General features: G+C 44.6%; 2 protein-coding genes across 8 annotated transcripts; both read right to left on the reverse strand.

Moving 5' to 3' along the window:
• Positions 1-3941: 3941 nt before the first annotated feature.
• On the reverse strand, positions 3942-14429 carry MRPS21 (mitochondrial ribosomal protein S21). 3 transcript variants are annotated; one of them, XM_081113045.1, is made up of 3 exons: positions 14344-14429; positions 13543-13664; positions 3942-5471 (listed from the first exon to the last, which is right to left on the reverse strand). In XM_081113045.1, exons 2-3 carry the CDS (start codon positions 13623-13625, stop codon positions 5291-5293), a joined length of 264 nt encoding a protein of 87 aa, XP_080969171.1. In that variant the 5' UTR covers positions 13626-13664; positions 14344-14429; the 3' UTR covers positions 3942-5290. The 3 variants fall into 3 exon arrangements, with proteins under 3 accessions (XP_080969171.1, XP_080969170.1, XP_080969169.1); XM_081113044.1 differs by having other exon boundaries at positions 14232-14368; XM_081113043.1 differs by lacking the exon at positions 14344-14429 and adding an exon at positions 14106-14172.
• A 4100-nt stretch (positions 14430-18529) lies between these two features.
• CIART (circadian associated repressor of transcription) lies at positions 18530-23183 on the reverse strand. 5 transcript variants are annotated; one of them, XM_081113121.1, is made up of 7 exons: positions 22501-22603; positions 21459-21886; positions 21221-21296; positions 20893-20971; positions 20664-20775; positions 19135-19221; positions 18530-18963 (listed from the first exon to the last, which is right to left on the reverse strand). In XM_081113121.1, exons 2-7 carry the CDS (start codon positions 21825-21827, stop codon positions 18697-18699), a joined length of 990 nt encoding a protein of 329 aa, XP_080969247.1. In that variant the 5' UTR covers positions 21828-21886; positions 22501-22603; the 3' UTR covers positions 18530-18696. The 5 variants fall into 5 exon arrangements, with proteins under 5 accessions (XP_080969247.1, XP_080969245.1, XP_080969246.1 ...); XM_081113119.1 differs by lacking the exon at positions 22501-22603 and adding an exon at positions 22003-22112; XM_081113120.1 differs by having other exon boundaries at positions 18530-19221; positions 22501-23183.
• Between the last annotated feature and the right edge of the window lie 97 nt (positions 23184-23280).

The following is a 23280-nucleotide window of genomic DNA, read 5'->3' on the forward strand; positions in this document are numbered from 1 at the left end:
CCAGAAAAAAAGGCGAGTGTAGGATTCTGGAGTTAGTAGAGCCCCCTACATTTTATTATGTCATTCACTAATTGATGGAACAAATATTTATTGACTGCCTACTAGAATGTGTCGGGAATCCTCTGAGAATCAATATTGCTTAATGATTAAGTAAGACCTGGGCTTTAAAGCTCGACTACTTAGATTTGTATTCCAGTTCTCCTGCTCACTAGTTGTGACATTAGGCAAACTACTGCCAGTGGTTCTCAACCTTCTGGCCCTTTAAATACAGTTCTTCATGTTGTGACCCAACCATAAAATTATTTTCGTTGCTACTTCATAACTGTAATGTTGCTACTGTTTTGAATCGTAATGTAAACATCTGATATGCAGGATGGTCTTAGGCGACCCCTGTGAAAGGGTCGTTCGACCGCCAAAGGGGTCGCGACCCACAGGTTGAGAACCGCTGAAGCCCTCTATTTCCTCACCTATAAAAAAATCCATTTCATTGGGCTGCTGTGAGAACATGAGTGACTAAGGACAATACACTTAAAACAGTGCTTCTCAATAAAGCTATAGGATACAGGATATACATACATGTATAATAGACATCTCTATTATAGATATTTTATATATTACTTATATCTACGATAAAGCTGTAAACAATTTACACAATGAAAACTGAATTGACTCCCCCTCCCCCAAGAAAACACACTCCAGCTCCCAATACAGTCTTCCTCGTCGCAGTTAATGGCAACTCTATTCTTACAGTTATGCAGGCCAGTAATCTTGGGAGTCATCCTGGACTCCTGTTTCATTGGCCCTTTTTTCAGAATATTTACAGAAACTCTTCTGCTTCTCAGCACCTTCACTGACATCACTTTTATGCTGGGATTATTTTAGTGGTCGCCGAACTGCTTTCTCTTGCTTCCACAAAACGTAAGGAAATTATCTGGTACTATAGTGAGCACGTTAACACGTTAAAAAGGTCATATTACTCCCCTGCTCAAACCATCCCCCCCTGGCTTTCCATATCCCCGAGTCAAATGCCCTCCAATATGTGCCCCACTCCATTACCTCTGTGATCTCATCTATTGCCACTCTTTACTCATTCAGCTTTAGAATCCTGACCCCTTGTACCTTGGACATGCAAAGAATAATGCCAAGCTCAAGGTCTTTGCATTTGTTGCTTTCTGCCTAGATTGCCTTTCATCTGATACTCAACAGTCCCAATTTTAAGGGGATACCTGTTTCCAGAGCACTAACCATAAGATCCTTAAATTGTGATCGGGACAGGCCTGCCAGAGACAATCCCGTGTCACAGGTACATAAGAACAGGGTAGGAGGTATTGCATGTATCACCTTGTAAGTGGGTGAATACCAAACCACCCCTCTTCTGAACCCAATACAGAGATAAATATATTAGGACAATCCCTACTCATTATATGAACACGAGCTATCTCCTACCTTCCCAGAGCAGGGAGTGGAAGGTCTTTCTACTTGCTCTGACAACACGAGCTGTTTAGAACTTCAGCCAGCCGGCCAGATACCCACTTTACACATGAGGCCTCTCAATGGACCAGCTGCTAAAGCCCATCATTGCCCTAAGGGACATGGGCAATGGTCAGGACTGGAGATTTAAGACAAGCAGGGTATAATTTCAGAGAAAAATTATAGCTCTTAGTCACCTCTTAGTATTTTGGAGGGAGCTCAGAAGCAACTTTTACTTCAGAGGAATACTGCGAAGTAACAGGCCTGGTCCTATCTCAAACATACCATACCATTTTGGCAACGGCCAGGCTTCCATTCTTCACCAATAGCACCTGGCAGGAGGTGACACCATGCTCAAAATCATAGGAAAATGATGTAGTAAAGACCAGAGTCAGAGATTGACAGGTGATTCAGGAGTATCAAAGCCTAACTGACTAACTTGTTAAAATGAGGTTAGACAAAGGTGACCCAGTCGAAGACTATCTGTATCTAAAATTTCTCCAACCACAGTGTGAGCTTCCAGAGGGCAAGGCCCAGATCTAAGCTATTTCTGTGCAATGCCCTGTAATATGTCTTCTTCACCATACAGCTGCCAATTGGAAGAGAGATCAAGCCTTGAATGGCAAGAACAATGGCTACAGCATATCTTCTGGCAGGCCTGCTTTATCAGTAAGTGTGGTATTTGTGAAAGGGAGAAAAGATAGTGAAAAGAAAATTGAGGCCAGAAATCTGAAGCCACACTACTACACCACAAGGGGGCAATGTGTGGACACTAGCAATCTGGAGAGGTTGGAGGCGGGGTGGCCTTGGCAATCTGCTCTGTTTAATTTTTTTTCTTTATTGATTAAGGTATTGCATATGTGTCCTTATCCACCCACTGCTCCCCCCACCCCCCTACTTTCTTTAAAAACACCATGCTGAGAGCTGCGGCTTGGTTGAGATGAGGTGGGCTAGCAGCTTCTGCCTACCCTGTTCTCCTTCAGGGGGTTGGCATCAACTCTCCTTATATCAGCAGCATGGCTGTCAGGGGAACAAGACAAGAGGAAATACACAGCAGGAGAGGAAGCAGAGTAGCTGTTCTTCCCAGGGGCCAGATCCCGCCCCTGCGACCCCACCCCCACCCCCTGCGGCTATTAAAAATCAGACCCAGGCCCTAGCTGGTTTGGCTCAGTGGATAGAGTGTCTGCCTACGGACTGAAGGGTCCTGGGTTTGATTCAGGTCAAGGGCACACGCCTGCCTGAGTTGTGGGCTCGATCCCCAATGGGGGGGGTGGGGAGGCGGAGTGCAGGAGGCAGCTGATCAATGGTTTTCTCTCATCACTGATGTTTCTCTCTCTCTTTCCTTCTCCCTTCCTCTCTGAAATCAATAAAAATTTATTTAAAAAAAATCACAGACCCTGGAGTGCCTTTTGGGGAAAGGCAGGGAAGGTGGTGGGGTCCTTCGTCTAGACCAGTGGTCAGCAAACTCATTAGTCAACAGAGCCAAATATCAACAGTACAACGATTGAATTTCTTTTGAGAGCCAAATTTTTTAAACTTAAACTATATAGGTAGGTACACTGTTATTGACTTAATTAGGGTACTCCTAAGGCTTAGGAAGAGCCGCATGTGGCTCGCAAGCCGCTGTTTGCCGACCACGGGTCTAGACTCCCATTTGAGCACTATAGGACAGTGTTCTCAAATTTTAGCAGGCATCAGAATCACCTGCAGGGCTTGTTAAACTATATTACTGGGCTCCAATCCCAATTTCCAATTCAGAAGTCTAAAGCTGGGTCCCAAAATGTACATTTCAAATAATATCTCAGCTTCTGTCAATACTGCAGATCTGAAAACGACACTTTGACGACTGCTGCTGTGGGCATTTCTGGCTCAGTGCCCTTCTATTTCTCAAAACTCCTATTTCCTTTATTACCATTCGCCTACTGCTTTATTACTTCTCCACCTTCCCTCTGTCGGCCTCCTTTAGGAAAACTACAGGAAAGAGGGAAAACAGAGGTGAAAGTTAAATTTGTCTTAAGGATCCCTTTGGGCAAGGCTTCTAGCACTCTCATCTGGTCGATGGGTATTTCAGAAGCAGAATTTATTCCAAATATATACAAGCTTCCTTTCCCTTTTTTTACCTAAAACGGGGGGCAGTATAGTAGAGTTAACAGAGGCTGGGACTTCCGGTCAAAATGGCAGCGTAGGTAAATGTACTTGTTCCTTCTACAACCGCATCAAAATTACAACATTTAGTTGTAAACTTGACTGGCCTGCGGGTAAATCTCTCTCACTGACATGCCAATAGTAATCAAGGTCACCAGCTGGATTCCCAGTCAGGGCACATGCCTGGTTGTGGACTTGATCCCCAGTAAGGGGCTTGTAGGAGGCAGCCAATCGATGATTTCTCTCTCTCCCTCTCCCTTCTTCTCTCTGAAATCAATAAAAACATATTTTTAAAAAGAAAGGAAAACAAACATCAAAAACATGAACAATAAAATGCCAATACATTTCTATCAACTGAATCTAAAAAACCAAAATAAATGAACAAGTATAACAGAAACAGACTCACAGATACAGTGAACATTTTGATGGTTGCTAGATGGAAGGGGGTTTGGGTACTGGGTGAAAAAGGTGAAGGGATTAAGTACAAATAGGTAGTCACAAAACAGTCATGGGGATGTAAAGTACAGCACAGGTAATATAGTCAATATTTTAATAACTGTTATTGGGTCAGATTATGAGATTTATTGGGATCATCTCTTAGTAAGTTATATGTCTAATCACTAGGATGTACACCTGAAATTAGTATAATAATACATGTCAACTATAATTGAAAAATTTTAAATTGATTTAAGAAAAAGAAGAAGACTATGACAGTGGCAAGGGTATGGGAAAATTGTATGGGGGTCTAGAAACAGCCACCCCAGGATGTGCCTCGGTGGTATGCAAACTACTTCGAGCTGAAGGCAATTTTAGCTTCAGGCTGAGGAGAAACCTCTGTTCCCCTTCCCCCCTTTAATTACTTAGAAGAATTTGAATTAAAGGCCTTGCCCATAAAAAGAGATTATCAGTACTAACCTTTTGACCCACTTATATGGCAGGGCACTTTTATTAACTGAAAATCTGTTCTTTTTACCATCCTGCAATATGCATCACCTCATCTCTAACTCGGTGTCTTACATACTTCAATCCCCCTTTCTGTATCTAAATCTCTCCTGTATGCAGGGTCTCTGACTCTCTCACGTATGTTGGGTCCCCATGTGCATGATATTAAATTTTATTTTCTCTTGTCAAAAAAACCCCACAAGATTAACAGATGCTTTTCTAATAAGATTTTGCTTTAAGTTTCATAAAAGTCGGGTAGGAAATGGTAGATACTGGTATATTCCACTACAATTATGAAATTTCCTTACTTCTCCTAAACTACTTTAAAAAATGTCTTACAGTAAAATAGACCTAACATAAAATACACCATTTTAACCACCTGAATGTACAGTTCAGTGGCATTCAGTACGTTCACAGTTATGTAACTATGCAACCACCATCCATCTCCAGAACTTTTTCATCTTCCCAAATTCAAACTCTTTACCCATTGAACAATAACTCCCCATTCCCCCCTCCCAACCAGCCCCTCTATTCCTAGACTACTTTTTGACTCAGTTTCTCTTTCACTTAATAGAAGAGAGGGTCCATTGCTGACTAGTGGATTATTTCAATATACACAGGCCTTCTTGTACATACGTGATTGAGTTTATTGCAAGAAACGGGTCGCAGAAAGAAAAGAGATGGAGATACAACCAGATAGGTGTTTTCCTACTGGGCCTACTATCCACAGGCCTTAGCAGCCTTGCCATGGATCTGCCCGATTCTTTCGCATCAAAAAGTTGATCTTGCGAGTCATTTCCATGTTGTAGATCCTCCGGCAGGTTTCATAGCTTTCCCTCTGTCGTCTGCGGCAAGGCTTCTCATAGTACCGGCGTCGCTTGATATCCTCGATGAGCCCATCCATGGTGAGGATTCTGTATTAAGGCAGGCAATGAAGTTAGAAGCTTGGGCTCATTATTATTCCTTTTCAATTTTACAGATGGCCAGAAGTCAACTGACCAAACAACTGATGTCTGTAAAAAATTAGGCTCCAGCCGGTGTGGCCCAGTGGTTGGGCATCGACCCATGAACCAAGAGGTCACCCGTTTGATTCCCGGTCAGGGCACATGCCTGGATTGTGGGCTCAATCCCTGGTGGGGGGAGTGCAGGAGGCAGCCGCTCAATGTTTCTCTCTCATTGATGTTTCTATCTCTCTGTCCCTCTCCCTTCTTCTCTCTCTCTAAAAAAAAATTAGGTATGAAATGGTGGCAATACAGCATTAACTGCCAACTTATAGAGACTCCAAATAGGAATTTGAGGGGAATAAAAAAGCAATTAATTACACAATCATTTACTTTTTTGTAGACCTATTTAGCAACTATTTCATTCTGCCCTTCCATTACTTATACAAATATTTCCCTTATTAGACTGAAAATCCTCAAAGATAGAAACCACATTAATCTTTAAGTGTCCATAAAACTGAGCTCAATCTGTTTTCCCCCTTCCTCCCCCCAATTCCTTGCAATGCTGCTTCTCCTGCTGGATTTAGAACATGCCTAACTCAAACTCACCTCTTTGTTTTCACTGAGCCAGGAAGACATGGGGGTTTATTCTATAACCTATCTAATCCCTATGCTCCAGAGAGCTCTGGCTCCAATCTGTAATTTGTATCTCCCTCTCAACCCATCATCAGTTGATCCTGAGGAGATCTGGAGGCACCTGCTGCTGCTGCCCTCCATTCCTGGCATTGTTTGAGTGGTTCCATTCCTGCCTTCCCTGCCCTTTCATTACATGTAAGAAGTCATAAACACAATTGGAGATAAGGAGGTTGAGACATGGCTACTGTGCCATCTTCAGTTTCTGACTCCATAGGTCTTGGATGGAGCCCAAAAATGTACATTTCTTTTCTTTTCTTTTTTTTTAATAGATTCTTTATTAATTTCAGAGAGGGAGAGATAGACAATGACGAAAGGGAATCATTGATTGGCTGCCTCCTCCATGTCCCCCTACTGGGGATCGAGCCCGAAATCCAGGCATGGGCGCTTGACCGGAATCGAACCCAGTACCCTTCAGTCCGTAGGCCAACGCTCTATCCACTGAGCCAAACCGGCTAGGGCAAGAATGTGCATTTCTAACAAGTTCCCAGATGATGTTGCTGCTGAAAGTCCAGGGAAAACCAGTGCCACAGCACAGTGTTAATGCCACTTTTAAAATATTGATCAGACAATATTATATTTAACTGTGGTTATTTGTTATTTTTTTCATCTCCCTTACTGGTTTGTGTGCTGCTTAAGGTTAGGAATTAAGCCTTTATCAGTAAATATATGACAAAAATGAATCCTCTAGGTGACTGACAAATGTCCACAGCTCAAGGGGTTGACTTTATAGTAGACACAGTTCTTGGAAATGTTGACTCAGAAAGCCTCAATAGCCGAAACCGGTTTGGCTCAGTGGATAGAGCGTCGGCCTGCGGACTGAAAGGTCCCGGGTTCGATTCCGGTCAAGGGCATGTACCTGGGTTGCGGGCACATCCCCAGTGGGAGATGTGCAGGAGGCAGCTGATCGATGGTTCTCTCTCATTGATGTTTCTAACTCTCTGTCTCTCTCCCTTCCTCTCTGTAAAAAATCAATAAAATATATTTAAAAAAAAAAAAAAAAAAAAAAAAAAAAAAAAAAAAGAAAGCCTCAATAATATTATCTTTGCTAAGATTTAGATTTTAGATAACTGAAGTTCGTAGAGGCTAATCTGCCCCAAGATCACAGAATACAGCTGGAAGTAGAATTCAGTCTTTAGTGCTGTGCTCCACAGCAGCATTCTGCTCCTCAAGCAAAAACCGCTGAGGTTCAGAAGGCAAATTACTGCAGTGCTCCTGAGCAAAGGGAAGAAGGAAGGAGGAAGAGCTGGGCCAGGCTCCTTAATTCAAGAGATGTAAGCCAAGACATGGCACACTGACATGTAAGTAACCACGGAAACACCTACGCATTTACTTCAGTTGTTTACTGCTGTTTGATGAAGGCCACTTTTTGAACTAGGCCCTAGTATATTAGAGAAAAAAATGGGAAAAAGTCCCAGAGAGAAAAAACTAGAAATGTAATATAAAAAGGATAAGGAGACTGACTGGATTTGAGGATAGACTATAAAAAGAACAGGGACCCCTGGATATGACTTCACTTTGGAAGAGGATCCTACTGGAATGACAAAGGCAGTTTAAAAGTAGGATGAAAGAGAACTGCAAAGGGAGGAGAGAGTGTAGCAGACATATTCAAGTATCCTACCGGAGTTTCAAAAGGGGTTTGGAACCGAAGTGGTCATCTTACCAAGTAAATGCCTATGTGGTGAGGCAAAAAAGTAAGACATGAAGGAAACTAACAGAAGAATATGAGAATGGGGGAGGGGAAAGAACAAAAAGATCGGTGGCCCACAACATAATTAGGAGATTGCTAATGGTTTTCCCGGGACTATTCCACCTAATTCCTGAACACAGACCAAATAAGTTCCAAGATTTTAGTTATCCTAAAAAAAGTACAGATTATCTTCAAATGGTCCTGAGTTCCTACTATAGAGGCATCTACTCAACTTATTTCTAACAAAAAGGATACAGGAAGAGCTTCGCAGAACTCATGAAGTAAACAGACAGGGTGTTACTAAAGATGTTCCTGCTTCCAAAGGTAGTTTAAGGACTAGAAGACCAACGGCCTTAGTGTAAACAGATCAGCCTTGAGTTCAGGCGCCTGGCAACATGACACTGAAGGAGAAATCAGCTGCCAGTTTTAGTGAAATTCAAGGGATTATGTAAAAGGAGCTGAGGCAGACTCACATGTCCACGTAGCTAGCCTACGTCAGGACCAATGTGTACGCAGAAGGACTCAATGGGCCAGGAAGCTTGCCTACCAGAAATAAAAGGGGTCATCCGGGCTTGTGTGCAGTGTACTTAATTTCCCTCACTTGGGGCCAGCCAATCATGCAGGGCTTCCTGGAAACCCACACTCTCTATCTCCTCATCCCAGGGCACCCATGAGGGCCCTTGGTTATGTAATGAACATTTATGGCAATCTAACTAGGCAGACACATAGGCTGTTTCCTTTGTCAGACTGCTTCTACAACACATGCTCAAGTTTTAACCACCTCCCTCTCCTCTCATTTGCTCTCCACCTATTGTTGTAATTAGACCACAGAACATGCAACTTATTTTTAAACTACCAACTATCAGAAAGCTGAGAGAGATAAGAAGCCGGGGATGTAGTAGACATATACAGAAAAGGTGCCCAGAGAGAGGACATTAGGGAAAAACAGAGAAAAAGAAGAGTGTATCAGAAAACACTGTGTCTGACAGACAGAAGACTGCGACACTCCAGCACCAGCCAGTTCATATCTGCATGCTTAAAACTCTTTGCCTAGAAAATTATTCTAAGCGCAAAATAATATAGATTAAAATATCACTTTACTTCCTGAGGCTAAAATGCAATTATGGGATACATATCTAACACTCCACGATAAAAAAAAAAAGAGAGAGAAATGCAGCTTCCTAAAATCTAAATTGATAAAATAAGTATCTTTCCCATAAATAACAAAAATCACTGCCACAATATTTGCCCCAAGCTGGCTCCTTCCAACCACATGCCCTTCTTGCACTGCTTCCCTAGATAATCCCAGCCACAAAGTTCGAATGTTCCGAATTCATAAGGAAGCCTGAAAGAGATAATCATACCTAAGGGCCCGAGTCTCAGGCTTGAATCTCTCTCCCTCTCTCTCTCTTTAACATATATATTTATTGACTTCAGAGGGGAAGGGAGAGGGAGTGAGAGACAGAAGCATCAATGATGAGAGAGAATCACTGATCGGCTGCCTCCTGCAAGCCTCACACTGGGGTTGAGCCCGCAACCTGGGCATGTGCCCCAAACCATGACCTCCTGGTCCATAGGTTGGCACTCAACCACTGAGCCATGCTTGAATCTCTTATATTATTTTTCTATCTAACCATTCCTCTTCATTCTGATTAAATTCTTTTCTTTTTAAGCAATGTGAATTGGTTTTCCCAAAACCTATTCCCACATTGGTGTTTTAATCCCTAAAGTGAAAAAAAAAAGTAATGCCATGCTTTCTTTTTTCTTTTTAAATTAGATGAGGGATTTAGCAATTTTATTTTATTTTTTAAAAATATTTTTATTGATTTCAGAGAGGAAGAGAGAGCAATAGAAACATCAATGATGAGAGAAGCATTGATCAGCTCGAGCCCACAACTTGGGCATGTGCCCTGACCAGGAATCGAACCAGTGACCTTAAGTGCATCGGACAGTGTTCAACCAAATGAACCACACTGGCCAGGGCAACAATGCCACATTTCTTAACAGGATACCTGACAGAGTGCCCAAGGTACTATCCAAAGGCAAAAGTCTCTGAATAAATTTGATATATCTACCTTGTACACCAATTTTAACTTGAGTACGTACGGGTGATGGTGTCAGCTCTAAAACAGATGTAATGGCAACAACAATAATAATAATAAATAAAACCCTAAAATTTTATTTAAGCCCTGCCAATGTGGCTTAGTTGGGCATCATCCCATGCAAGGAAAGGTTGCCAGTTCAATACCTGGTCAGGGCACATGCTCGGATTTCGTGCTTGATCCCTGGTAGAGAGCTTGTAGGAGGCAGGTGATCAATGTTCCCTTCTCACATTGATGTTTCTGTTTTTCTCTCCTCCCCCTCCCTTTCCCTTCTTCTCTCTCTAAAAATAAGTTAAAAATATATTTAAAAAAAATTTTTTTATTAAAAAAACAACAACTGCAAGGACATTCCATGTTTGCCTGTGGTGGCAGAACCCCGGCATATCGGAGATATTGCAGGTTCAGTTTCAAATCTCCGCAATAAAGCAAATATCACAATAAAAACAGGTAATCGTTTTGTTGAAGGATCTTGCCTTCGGTTTGTTAAAAACACACATATGCCCTAACCGGTTTGGCTCAGTGGATAGAGCATCGGCCTGCGGACTGAAAGGTCCCAGGTTCGATTCCGGTCAAGGGCATGTACCTTGGTTGCAGGCACATTCCCAGTAGGGGGTGTGCAGGAGGCAGCTGGTCGATGTTTCTCATCGATGCTTCTTACTCTCTATCCCTCTCCCTTCCTCTCTGTAAAAAACCAAAAAAATATTTTAAAAAAATAAAAATAAAAATAAATAAAAACACACACAAAAAACCCCCAACATCTGTAAAATGCAATGAAGCCAAGTGCAATAAAACAAGGTATGCCTGTGGTTCCTTCACTCCCTGCTGCTTAGGACACTTCAGCGGGAAGGTGTGACAAACACTAAAGTAAAGGAACTGACAGAAGGTAAAAGGAACATTTACATTCATTAAGTAAACATTTACTGAGAGCTTTCCATGTGCCAGGCACTTCGGTAAATGCAAAGGATATACTAATGAAAAAGCACATGTCTCTATCCTCAAGAAGCCTGTTGCCCTGGCTGGTGTGGCTCAGCTGGTTGGAACATCTGTCGTCCCATGCACCAAAAGGTTGTGGGTTCGATTCCTGGCCAGGGCACATACCCAGTTTTCTCTGTGTGGGGCGCATTTGGATGGCAATCAATCAATGTTCCACTCTTACATTGATGTTTCTCTGTCTCTCTCCCTTCCCCTCTCTAAAATCAATTTTAAAAAAAATAAATAAAAGAGGAAGGGAGAGAGAGAGAAATATCAATTTTTTGTTCCACTTATTTATGCATTCACTGGTTGCTTCTTGTATGTCCCTGGTCAGGGCTCATGGGAAATTTTTTTAAATGCTGCTTGTCAGATGCCACTGTCCAGAGACTCTGATTTAATCTTAGGTTGGGTCCTGGGAGCAGGAATTTTTTTTAAAGGTTCCCTGAGTTATTCTAATTGGCAGCCAGGGTTGAAAACCACGTGGTGTCACACTGACCAGTGTCCTGACTAAAAGAGGCCCTTAAAAGAAGTATGGGGCTGCTGTTTAGCAAAAAGGAGAAAGAAGTTTAGAGATATCTGAAAACAGCCTAGGAATGAGTTCTGAGATAGGGCCAGGCCAGGCCAGATGGCAAAAGGTATCCAAACAAATTAGCCTCACCTTCTGCCATTCATTTATTCTTCTCTTACCTACCACCCACCCAGGATCAAGAAGGAGCCTATATAATAAAAGCCTAATATGTAAATTGACCAATCAACAGAACAACCGGTCAGCGGGTGGTGACAGGCCAGCCAAGGTGGGTGCCAGCAGGCAGAGAGAAGGGACAGTGATAAGGGACAGAGGGGTGATCAGGGGGGCAGGGCCAGCCGCTCACTGGCCGTGCCATCCCCCAACTGGCCCGCCAGTCGCTTCCTAAGCCATCAATCAGACATCCCCTGAGGGCTCCTGGACTGCAAGAGGGTGCAGGCCCGGCTGTGCACTGGGCCTCTAGTTTTTAGATAAAAGAAAAAAACAGAAAGAGCAAAACTCGAATGCTGATTAAATTAAAAGTTATTGGCTGAATCAGGATTTTGAAAGAGGCAGATACTAATACAGCTCAATTACCCTGACTAGGAGACCCATCTAAATCTACAAAAACACATCACCCAGAGAGAAGTCAGAAAAAAAGGTGAAGTAATCTGCAAGGTTTCCTTTCTCCAAATTTAACATTTCATCTCACTAGCTAATTCACTACAGGAGTCTTAAAGACATTTATTTTGTGCTTCCAGTTAGGGGCAGAAAAAGGTCATCAGACACCACAACCCTCTCACCGACATGCCGCTCAAAGGTCTGAAATAGGAGAGGTGGGAATGAGCAGTAATAGAGAAAAATGAAATAGGGTGTCTAACCACCGGGTATGTCACTGCTCATTTTTACTCTCAATGTAAGTGACAATGCAGAGGGAACCACTTCTGCCCAAGGATATGACTGGCATGCAGACACAGAATGAGGAAATGGGGCTGACCCAACACCAAGTCCTTGAAAAGACACACAAACTACCCTCAGCCGGCAACTGTTTTTCACTTATACAGCTTCTGACAGCACCTTTGCCCCTACTTACTGTGGTCTTCTGCCATCCAGCCGATTGCACCTAGCACGCTTTGCTAAGAACGAGGTTCTCTCTCCTTTACCCTCTCAGCCCCCAAGAACCCCACTAGTATTTAAACCCAGTCAAATAAGGATTCCTAACTGGAAAATGACCACCAGAAGTCTCTCCATTTCCAGAGAAACTAGTAAACAGTCTAGTAACATAGAGCAAAGAACACTGCACTAGCAAGATGGGTTTTACACTCCTCTCCACCATTCAATAACTGTGTGGCCAAGAAATATAATTTTATCTTGCTAGACTTGTGAAATAAAGCTACCACCTTGCTAGCCTTAAGGTAGAGGGCCACCTCATATAAGCTCTTTAAGATCTCTTTCATACCATTCTTCGATAATTCAACTCAACAAACCTTTGTTTCTCCAAACTCTGCTTCACACTGGAGAGAGAAAATGATGAATGAGGCATAGCCAGAAAGTCTAAAACTTAGAACCAAGGGGAGGCTAAGGAACTATTTGCTTGAGGAGCTACAGTGGTAAGGCCTTCTGCAGTAGGGTCATTCAAATCTCTCAGTCTAGCACTTAAAACATTTCAATACAGCTCCTCCACTCCAGCCAGCTCACGTCCACCTCCATGCTTCTGCTTCTGCTGTAACCTTCCTCTAAACCTGTAACACTTTTCCTCTCTTGCTTGCTTTTCCAAGATCCCAACTCTGAATTCACCTTCTCCATTGGCTCTGTCCCACACCGTTCCCGCCCTGAGCTTTCTCTGAATCACATCCTGGGTTCCTGCCTCCTGGCAACTTTATGACTTGACTTCCCCTTTGGGCCCCTATTTGAGGCCTTGGATGGAATTCAGGTCCTGAGGGCCTGGGAAGTTTCAAGACTGTGATCACCTGGGCGGGCACTGGTTTGAGAACAAGGTATGACCGGGGGAGGGGGAAAGAACAGCCACCGCCCTTCTCAGGAGAGCTGGTCTCGGCATGGTTCTGGCCCTTTAACACTTGCCTGTTTAGGGTCCTGTATGCCCCTTCCACGTTCCCGTCCTGCACCATCACAGTCCTGGCAATGAACTTCAGGTGTTTTGCCATGACCTTGGGATGAAGTCTTCACTCCCTGGGACCTAGAGGCTGATGTTAAAACGGGGAAGAAAATATAGGTACCAGGTTAAGAAGGAGAAACACACCCGAATGCACACTCTGCCGCACGGCTTCTGCTGTGACTGGATAGGCCACGTTCAAAAGTAAGCGAGAGCGGGCACGCGCAAGTGCTCCTAGCCTGCAGGTCACCGCGCATCCTGACCAAGACCCTCGTTCTTTCTGCCAGTGCAAACCCTGCCTCGGGAAGCGAAGCGCCGGTAGCGAGGGGTCACCGCGCAGATGTCCGCGGCCGGGTCCGAGCGGGCACCCCGCGCCGCACACCCACCCCCAGGACCGCTCGCGGCTTCGGGAGGGCCGGGGTGGGCTTGTTCCGGGGCCGTTCTCGGCCTTTAGAAAGGGGACCGCCGCGCGCCAACGCGCCCTCCCGCGGCACCGCCTTCCCTCCCCCCGGCGCCCGACACCGCTCCTCACCCCGCGCCCACGGCCCCCAGCCGACGCGAGCCCCCTCGCAACCGGAAGCGGAAGTGCGTAATCCCGGCGCCGCGCAAGGAAATCCAGGCTGAAAGAAGAGGCGGGGTGGGGGGGGGGGAAACCTACGCGGAAACCATGGCAACGTTCTCTCTTGCCGGGTTGACGGTCTCTCCCGCGGTCCGCACCAGACCCCGGGCCGGACTCGGCGCCTCACAAAGCAAAATACCCGTTGCCTTACGTTCCCGTAAGCAAATCCTTCGCCTTCCGAGGAGGTCGTTGTCCTAAGGCTCCGGAGATCAGCCCGATTCCTCACCCCGTAAAACGATGAAATCTTTAATAAATGATAAAATAATAAAAACCATCTCTCTCTTTCTTTCTCTCTCTCTCAGGAAAATGGAAGAAGTGGGCGAACCTCCCTGCGCATGCATCCTGTTTTCTCGTCGCAACGAACACGGATTCTTTGGGTTCTGCTCTCCAGATGCAGAACAGCGTCACACCCCTCATCTGCCTAAAAACTGGTCTGAAAAGAAGCGAAATGAACGTGCCATGAGTTTCCTATAACATCATCTTGCCAGCCGCGTCACTAAATAAAGAACTGGGAAACGCTTGCAGGGTTTAGAATGGAAGACTTTTATGTCATTTTGCCCCCTAGTGAGACCTAGAGAAATATCTCTTTTTTCTTTCTTTCTCACTATGGAAACAGCCTTTCTTTTACTCGTATACACTTCTACATATCCATTTATGGCTATTCACATCAGTTCAGATCTAGTGGCTCTTGGAAAATAGTAGGGAAAGGCTCAAAACAAGAAAGCAAGTCCCAACGAGGTGGTTACTCCTACAATAAACACACACACACACACACACACACACACACACACACACTACACACATCCTCATCAATTATGCTAATTACTTTTAGAGTAAGCCATGTTCAAAATACCCAAATAGAGCTACACTGGGACATCATGCTTATCAACAAAGTTTTATTGAACGCCTACTCTGTGCTAAGTATTGTTGATATCATCCAGTACCTTTTGGATCACCAAAAAACAGTACATAGACAAAAGATAAATAATAAAACAAGGTAGCATATGATAAATGCAAAATAAGTTATATAGGTTACAGCATAATATGGTGAAAAAGCACTGGATTAGAAGTCAGGAAATCTGGATTCTATTCAAATTCTGATATCAGGCATATGACCTTGAACAAGTCCCTTAAACCAGTAGTCTGCAAACTACTGTCTACAGGTCAAATCCAACTCCATCAGTGTTTTTGTAAATAAACCTTTATTGGGACACAGCTGTGTTCATTTGTTTATATATTAGGTATGGCTGCTTTGGGCTACAATGGCAGAGTTGGATAGTTGCAACAGAGATGTATGGCTCACAATGCCTAAAATATTTACTATTTGGCTTTTGCTAATTCCTGACTTAAACCTCCAGTCTATTTCCTCATATGTAAAATGGAACTGATATTTGCCCTCAATCACACAAAATTTGTTGAGAATCAAATGAAATAAAATATAAAAATACCTTGAAATAAAGGGAGAAAGTAATATTTTGAGGGCCTACTATATACCAAACCCTGTACATGATCTCATTTTATGGGCCAAAGGCTGAGCCTATATACAATGTTTAATGGAGAGAGTAATTGGGAGAAAGGCTTGTTAATCACTGACAGAAGGGTAGGGTTTAGTTAACAGAACCAGAAAAGACTGAACAAAGTAATCAGCATGAATATGAGTTGAGAGGCAAAAAGACTTAGAGTTTATGGCTCAGTTGGTTGAGAATGCTGCCCCATGTCCCAAGAGATCGCCAGTTCCATTCCTGATCAGGGCATATGACCAGGTTTCAGGCATGCGCCCCAGTAGGGGGCATGCAAGGGCGTGTAGGAGGCAGCTGATTGATGTTTCCCTCTCATCAATGTTTCTCTCTCTCTCAAATCATATTTTTTAAAAAGGCTTATAGTGTTCAGGGTCAAATAAGAAAACTGGAACAGAGGGATCACACAGGAGAGCAGGGGGGAAAATAGCCTGACTAAAGGTTTTGGACTTTCATCATAAAGTCCACTGGCGAGCCATTGGAGAATTTAAACAGGGAATGACACTCAAAGCATTGTCCTAGGAAAATTTATCTGGTTATCGTGATTAGGGATTGGAGGTAAGAAAGACTATTGCTATAGCCAAAATTTACATCAGAGAGGTGGCAATGAAATGAATGGGAGGAAATGTATTTTAAGAGATATTCCAAATACAGAATAAAAAGGATTTGATGACTGAATAACACCAAGTTTTAAGCCTAGTTGTCTGGAAAAATGATGGTAGATAGATAGCACTAACAAGAAAAAGAGACTGTAAGAAGGCAGAACAGAACATCTTTAAAGGAAATACAATGTTTGTATTGGTGAGCACTAGAAAAAGCACCAGACTATAATCCAATTGCACCTAAGGTTTGTCATCTGTAAAATGAAGGGGGTTGATCAGATACAAATGGCACTTCTTGGATATAAAATGCTGAAATTTTTAAGAAGTTTTAAGTGTTAGTAATATGTAAATAGAACTCTCCAGCAGGAACTTAGACATTCATTATGTCATCTCTCAGGTCAAAGATTGTGACTGGAGATGAAGTTTTTGCAGTCTTCTAAAATTGAGGCAATAATTATAGCCATGAGGATGAGACCTTTAGTGAAAGGATGTTGTCAGAGAAGAATAAAGAGCCAATGTGTGAGCCTAGGGGAACACCCACACTCTGGAATTGGCAGAAGTGGTGCCGTTTAGAGTTATAGAAGTCGTTGCCAGATAGGTAAGAGGAGAATCAGGCTAGTGTCATGGGATCCGAGGGAGGAGAGCTTCAGCAGGCTGCATCCAGAGTGTCAAATGATACAGGGAGCATGAACGACATAGCCTTTGTAAAGGCCCCCTGGACCTAGCTATTGATTGGGTGGAAGCTACACTCTAATACTCTGATTCTGTGAGCTCATTAGTGACCTGGGAAGGTGCAGTAGAGTGTTTGTAGAAGCTAGCCTACAAGAGGTTAAGGACTGAGTGGTAGGAGGGAATCAGAAAGTATGATTAGACTACTCTGTCAAAAAGTATGGAGAAAAAAAAAACAAGACAATCAGGCTCAAGAGAGGTTTTCAAGAAGGGGGAACCTGATCAAACTTATAGGAGAGTCTGGCCAATGTGGAACAGTGGATTGAGCATTGTCCCATGTACAAAGGAGTCATAAGTTCAATCCCCAGGGGTGGGGTTGGGGGGCGTGTGGGAGGCAGCCAATCGATGTATCTCTCTCACTGATGTTTCTCTCTCTAAGATCAATAAAGAAAAACATTTTTTAAAAACTTGCAGGATAAAGAAATAATTCAATAACATATTGAAGTTACAAAAGACAAAGGTTAGAATAAGTGGTATAGCACAAGTTCCAGAAGTGAAAGGTAACCAAAAGCACAAATGGAGAGGTTTGCTTTAGAAAGGAGGTCATGTTCTCTGAAATAAAAGGAAACAATTATTCACTGAGAAAAGAGGACGTGAGACGTAGGGGAAAGATATGTAACTAGCTGTGAGGAACATACTCAATAGCCAATAAACAATAACTAAGATGACTGTGTAGTCTGATACACAGTGAAGGCTTAGAATGGGAGAGGATATGGTTTTGGTGGAAAGTGAGACATTATCAGGAAGAGTTCTATACAGAGAGTAGATATATAGGTAACTTCACAGACTTCATTTTTGCTATTTGATAACACTGGGTAGGTAGCCTTCCTTAGTCCAACATACAGAGGTGGGCAAGAGTAGGTTGATACTTGTTCATAATAATAATACAATAAACTGTTTCCCATGCTTACAATTGTAAACATACTTTTGCCCACCCTTTTACATTTAGCAACTGCAGTTTTTTTTTTTTTTAACTGCAGCTTTTTTATTAAAGATGAGGCCGTGTCTGAGGGGACTCCCCATTCTAACAACTCTAGGGCACCCCTTCTCTTCAAAACTGGCAACCACAGTGCCTGTTCTGGTTCTTATGTCCCACCTCTGGCAGCAGATTACATATCATTTATCCACAAGCATCAACAGCTCCCATCAAGGCAAAGAGCTATTGCAAAGCAGAAGAACCTGCTAATCTGGGCCAGCTGGATGATTACAAGCGGGAAAGACACAAAGGGAAAGGTACTATTCTCTGAGCCCGAATGAAAAAAAACAAAGCCAACTCTGAGCCCTGTAACTGTCCCAAGGCTGTTCTCTAGGAAGCCAGCAGCGGAGTCCCTCTTCCTTTCCCACAGGACTTTCATTGTCCCGTCCAGACTTCCCACTGGGTGGAGCTCGACTTCACAAACCTGCCCATCCCCTTTCTTTTCTGCAGCATTGAGGATAAATATTGGTATTTGAAACAGGTTTCAATTCCCCCCCAATCAGCAAACTGTTTAGGTATAAAATTTCTTTAATCAGAAAGGATTTCTCTTCCCTCAACACAAATGCACACATTAAAAGTAATACACACACACACACACACACACACACACATACATAAACACATATATATGTACAGACATATATTTATACAAATTAGAAACTACAGTCTCAAGTCTTGGATTAGGGGTTGAGAGGATGGACATCAGGAGCAACTGGAGGACGGCTTCTCATTTGTTCTAGGTGTCCCACCGTCTTCTCTCTGGCCATGGTGGGAAGGTCACGAGGGGACCGGGGACAGCTCCAGTCTGACTGCAGAGTTACTGGCAAACTGTGGCAGCGAGGTCTCTCTCCAGACAGTTTCTTAGGATGACCAGAGATGGCAGGAGACGCTGTAGTCGGTGGGACTGGACTGGTCGGGGCAGAGTGGGTGACAGGCTGCTCTCCATGCTGAAGGAAAAAGATGACACCAATGCTGGTTCCAGTGCCTAAAGGACCCTGGCTAAAGGAGACAGTGCTTGGAGTACTGAGAGGGGGGTTGCAAATTGGAGTGGTGTGGATCCAAGTGAGGTTCATAGCTGGCCATTGAGGGAGATGCCAAGGCTGCTTTGGTTTTAATACCAGATGTCCTAGCTGTGTCTGTTCCATCTTTTCCAAGGAAGGTGCAGGAGAGGAGGCAGCTGGGTAACTGTGGTGGCTTAGAAAATGCTAGGGAAAGGGAGAAAAGAAAAGAAATTATGAGAAAACTTTCAGATGAACTCTACCTGGTTACTTAAACCTTTGCTTTCCTTGGGAACAATTTGCAAAGCAAACATACCTTGTTTTATGCAACAGATAATTTCCTGCCAGGTCATAAGTAAAAGTTTTAGTAACCAAATTATATTTTCATTTACTCAACCAATACTTGAGGGCCCACTATGTACCACACACTATATTAGGCACTAGATATTCAGACATATACCAAATAAAACAGTTCTATGGGTTATTACTTATAATTCATTTTTAATTTCTTTTCATTGGAATCATTTCCCATTTCTGTATTTTAAATTCTAATTTCCTTTGTTGAGTGCCTTAAGAAGTATAAATTAATATGCAGGCAAGATCCTGCTTATTTTTAAGATTTTATTTTTAAATTACAGTTTACATTCAACATTATTTTGTATTAGTTTTAGGTGTATTACGTTACACAGTTACACAGTCATTGCAATACTATTGGCTATATTTCCTATGCTGTACTTTACATGCCCGAGACTATTTAGGTCCATCCATACTATTGCAAATGGTAAGATTTCATTGTTTTCCTCCCAATTATTTTTAATAATTTTTAAAATTTAATTGATTTTTTAGAGAGAGGAAGGGAACAAGAGAGAGAGGGAACATCTTTGCTGTCCCACTTACTTATGCATTCATTGGTGGATTCTTGTATGTGCCCTGACCAGGGATCAAACCTGCAACCTTGGCATATTGGGACGATGCTCTAACCATCTGAGCTACCCGGTGGCTTATTTTAAAATTGATTATTCTCACAGTGATAACTGTGGTTGATTGAAAACAAGGACTGTCTATTATCTACAGGAAACTTTCTCCTCCCTATCATTCGAGTGCCCCTAAATACCCTATTATTTGAAGGCCCAGAAAATAGTTCACTTCCACACTAGGTCTAAAGCTCTAACAATCCCCCATGAATGCTCCAGGGCTGCCCTCCTCTCTCCCAGTCCAGTAAGCCCATGCTTCCAGAGGGTCTGGTATGACCATACTTGGGTAGGAATAAAAAGGAGAAGGAAAGCATCTTAGGGGCAGCAGAGAAAAAAAGATTTGCAGAGAGAAAGGATTTGGGTTCAGGGAGTGAGACACCTTCCGACCTGAATCATCTGGCCAGGTAAAAGCCTTCTATATCTATGCAAAAAGCAGATAAGCTGCCATCTGAGGGGTAGGATTAAACCTCACGGAGTCCTTTGCAGTGACAGAACAAAAATAACATCTAGGAATCAAGACAATAAAGGAGGTTTCATTTTCCCCGTCCCTGAAAAGGAACTTGTCGAAAAGATAAAAAGACTCAGAAAGAAATGGAAGAGGAAGCCCATTTCTAATTGTACACTTCATTTCCTTGGTTAATTTCCCACTTCTTCCTCAGGTTTATAGATTCTTACCTTGGTCAGCTGATGCCTGCTACTGCGCAATGATGACGTCTGGGCAGCTATGTGAGGAAACCACGTCTTTAGCATTCCTTCTACCTGTAGCAGAGTTCTCAGATAACGCTCCCTGTGAAAAAGAAATTAAAAAAACAACAACACACAATTAAATGTGAAAGAAGCAACATGACAGGGCTGAAAACCTCCCTTTTAAGGACGTACTGAGGAAAGAGCCAGAAGAACTTACCCCATCTGTGGCTTCTGCAAAACCCCTATGATACGCTGGATCCTGTCCATTGCCACACTCTGCTGGAAACTGCTCAATCCTGGGTTCAGGGAGTGAGAAAGAGATCAAGGATTGGAACGCAAGAATTTAGTCAGGTAAAGAAAGGAAGGACAGCAGGGGGTTAAAATGGATTCACCCACAGAAATTAAGTCCCCGAAAAAAAAAAAAAAGGAATAATCAAGACCCAAACTAAGACTTACAAGAAATACACATTGAAAACAGATTTTCAAAGAGAGAGGAGAGAGGAAACAGGAGAGATGTGAACCGAGCTCGGATGAATGCAACTAACCTCTTTCAAAGCGACCCATCTTCAGCCCATTCAGGAGGTCTGTGAGAGGACGTATGAATCCCTGGAGCTCTTTACACTGTAGAAAAACGGGAGGAAGGCTATGAGCATGGCTCACACCAGCACTGATTCTTCTTCCACCTCCAAATCCGGGAGCCAATACTATCCTCACAGGGTCCTCACCAGTAGCAGGGTGCTAAGACACCCCAGTAGTATCTGCTTCCCCCCAGCTTTCTCTTACCTTCTGAGCAAAGAGCAGGTCTCCTTCTGTGGTTGTACCACGGATGTTTAGACTGGTCTCCAATGCACGGCGATCTCTTGATCTTTTGACCCCAGACCCTGCCATAGGAGAAGCCAAGCCCCGCTGTTCCGAGTGAGATGCTGTACGTTGGTTCCTAGAAACCTTGGGTCGTTGCCTGCAGCGGATAGGACCGGGGCTGGGCCGAGAGCCTCCCCTCTGCCCAACAATGTCCGGCCTGGGGCCACGGGCCCCCTTCTCCTCCCCCTCACTATCCGAGGGGAAGCCAAAGTCACTGTTCACTGGGGAGGTGGAAAAAGAGGAAGGGGGAGAGGAGGAAGAATAGGAGGAAACGCTAGATGGAGAATCCATAGGTTCAGAAGCAGGGGCTGGAGAGCAGCTCCTGGAGTACCCAAAGATCGGACCTGCAACTGAAGAGCAAAGCAAAGGAGTTGGAAACCAGAATCCGAGAATCAGGAAACGGACTGGGCGGCTGGGGTGTACGGTGCGGGACAATCCTCTCTCCCCTCTGCCTCGCCAATGTTACCTGTCTCAGGGCCATCGTAAAAAGCCATCTCCCCAGCCTCCATTAAGAACCCGAACTGCCGCTCTGGCCTCGGCAGAGCAGCTCTTAGCCCGACGGACTTCTGTTCTCTCTTCCCCCATTTCAAGAGCAAATACCTGGCTTAACACCTTCCCCGGCCCGGCCCATGGTTCGCCTGATGAGTTCCGAGCCTGATTCCGCAGCGAGCCTCTCCACCGGAGGTCACGCCACCCGGGAGCGCCACCCGGGAGCGTTAAAGCTCCGGCACCGGAACCCACCTAGTGACTCTGCAGGAACCCCTCCCATAGAGACATTCCTTCCCCCCCTCCCCCCTCCGCCCCCCTGCCTCTTCCTCGTCTTTCTCATCAGGTTTCCTGCTCCGGACCCTCTCGGGTCCCTCTGCCACGTGATACGATCCCTCCCAATACCAAGAGGTCCCTACACCTACTCTCTCCCGGGCCGATCCTCCCGCGCAGCTCCCCGTCCTCCCGGTCTCCTCACCTGTGTCGGCCGGCTCAGCCCGGACTGTCTTCAGCTCCTCGCACACTCCGGGTCGCGGCTACCCACCTCCGCCTCGCTCCCAGGGGGTCCCGCCCCTTGCCCCTCCCAGACACGTGCAGTTCCGCACGTGCCTTCCCCCCTGCGTACACAGACCTCGTCCCCTCATTGGTCTGCTCGCCGGTGGCACGTGACCACAGTTACTGACAGTCTCACCCCATTGGCTACAGCACACAGGGGCTCGGCCAATAGAGAGGCGGTCAGGTGACGATTGGCTGGAAGGGCAGCATTCCGTGCCCCGCCCCTACATGCGGCTCGGGGAGAGGACCCGGTGATGAGAAGAGGAGGAGGATGGAAAAAGACTGGAAAAGAAGGGAGGGGAGGAAAAGGGCGGAAGCCGTGGCCTTAAATAGGATGGTGGTGCGCCGGAAACGCGTGGCCCGGGTGTGCTGAATGGTTGCGTGACCTGAGGCGCACGCCTCGAGATGTAGGACTCCCGGCTCCTCGGGATCCGGCCCCTCTGCCCCCGCTTTGAGCGCCTCCGCTCACGGGTGAAGCACGTGGAGCCAACAGCGACTGGCATCTGCAATGTGTGTCTTAATGGATGCATGCCGCCGTGTAGCCGCTCCCCCTGTCGGCTGCCCAGCCCTCGTTACTCCGCCGTCTGTCTCGCCGTCCCCTCCTCTTTCTCCTACAAGTTGTGTGCCTCTTGCCCTGCTGGGTGGGGAGGGTGGGGACTGCCGCCGAGAACACCGCGTTCTCTCTCGGGCTCCCGCTGGGGCG

The sequence above is a fragment of the Myotis nattereri genome (genome assembly GCF_964212035.1).
Source record: "Myotis nattereri genome assembly, chromosome: 18".
NCBI lineage: Eukaryota > Metazoa > Chordata > Mammalia > Chiroptera > Vespertilionidae > Myotis > Myotis nattereri.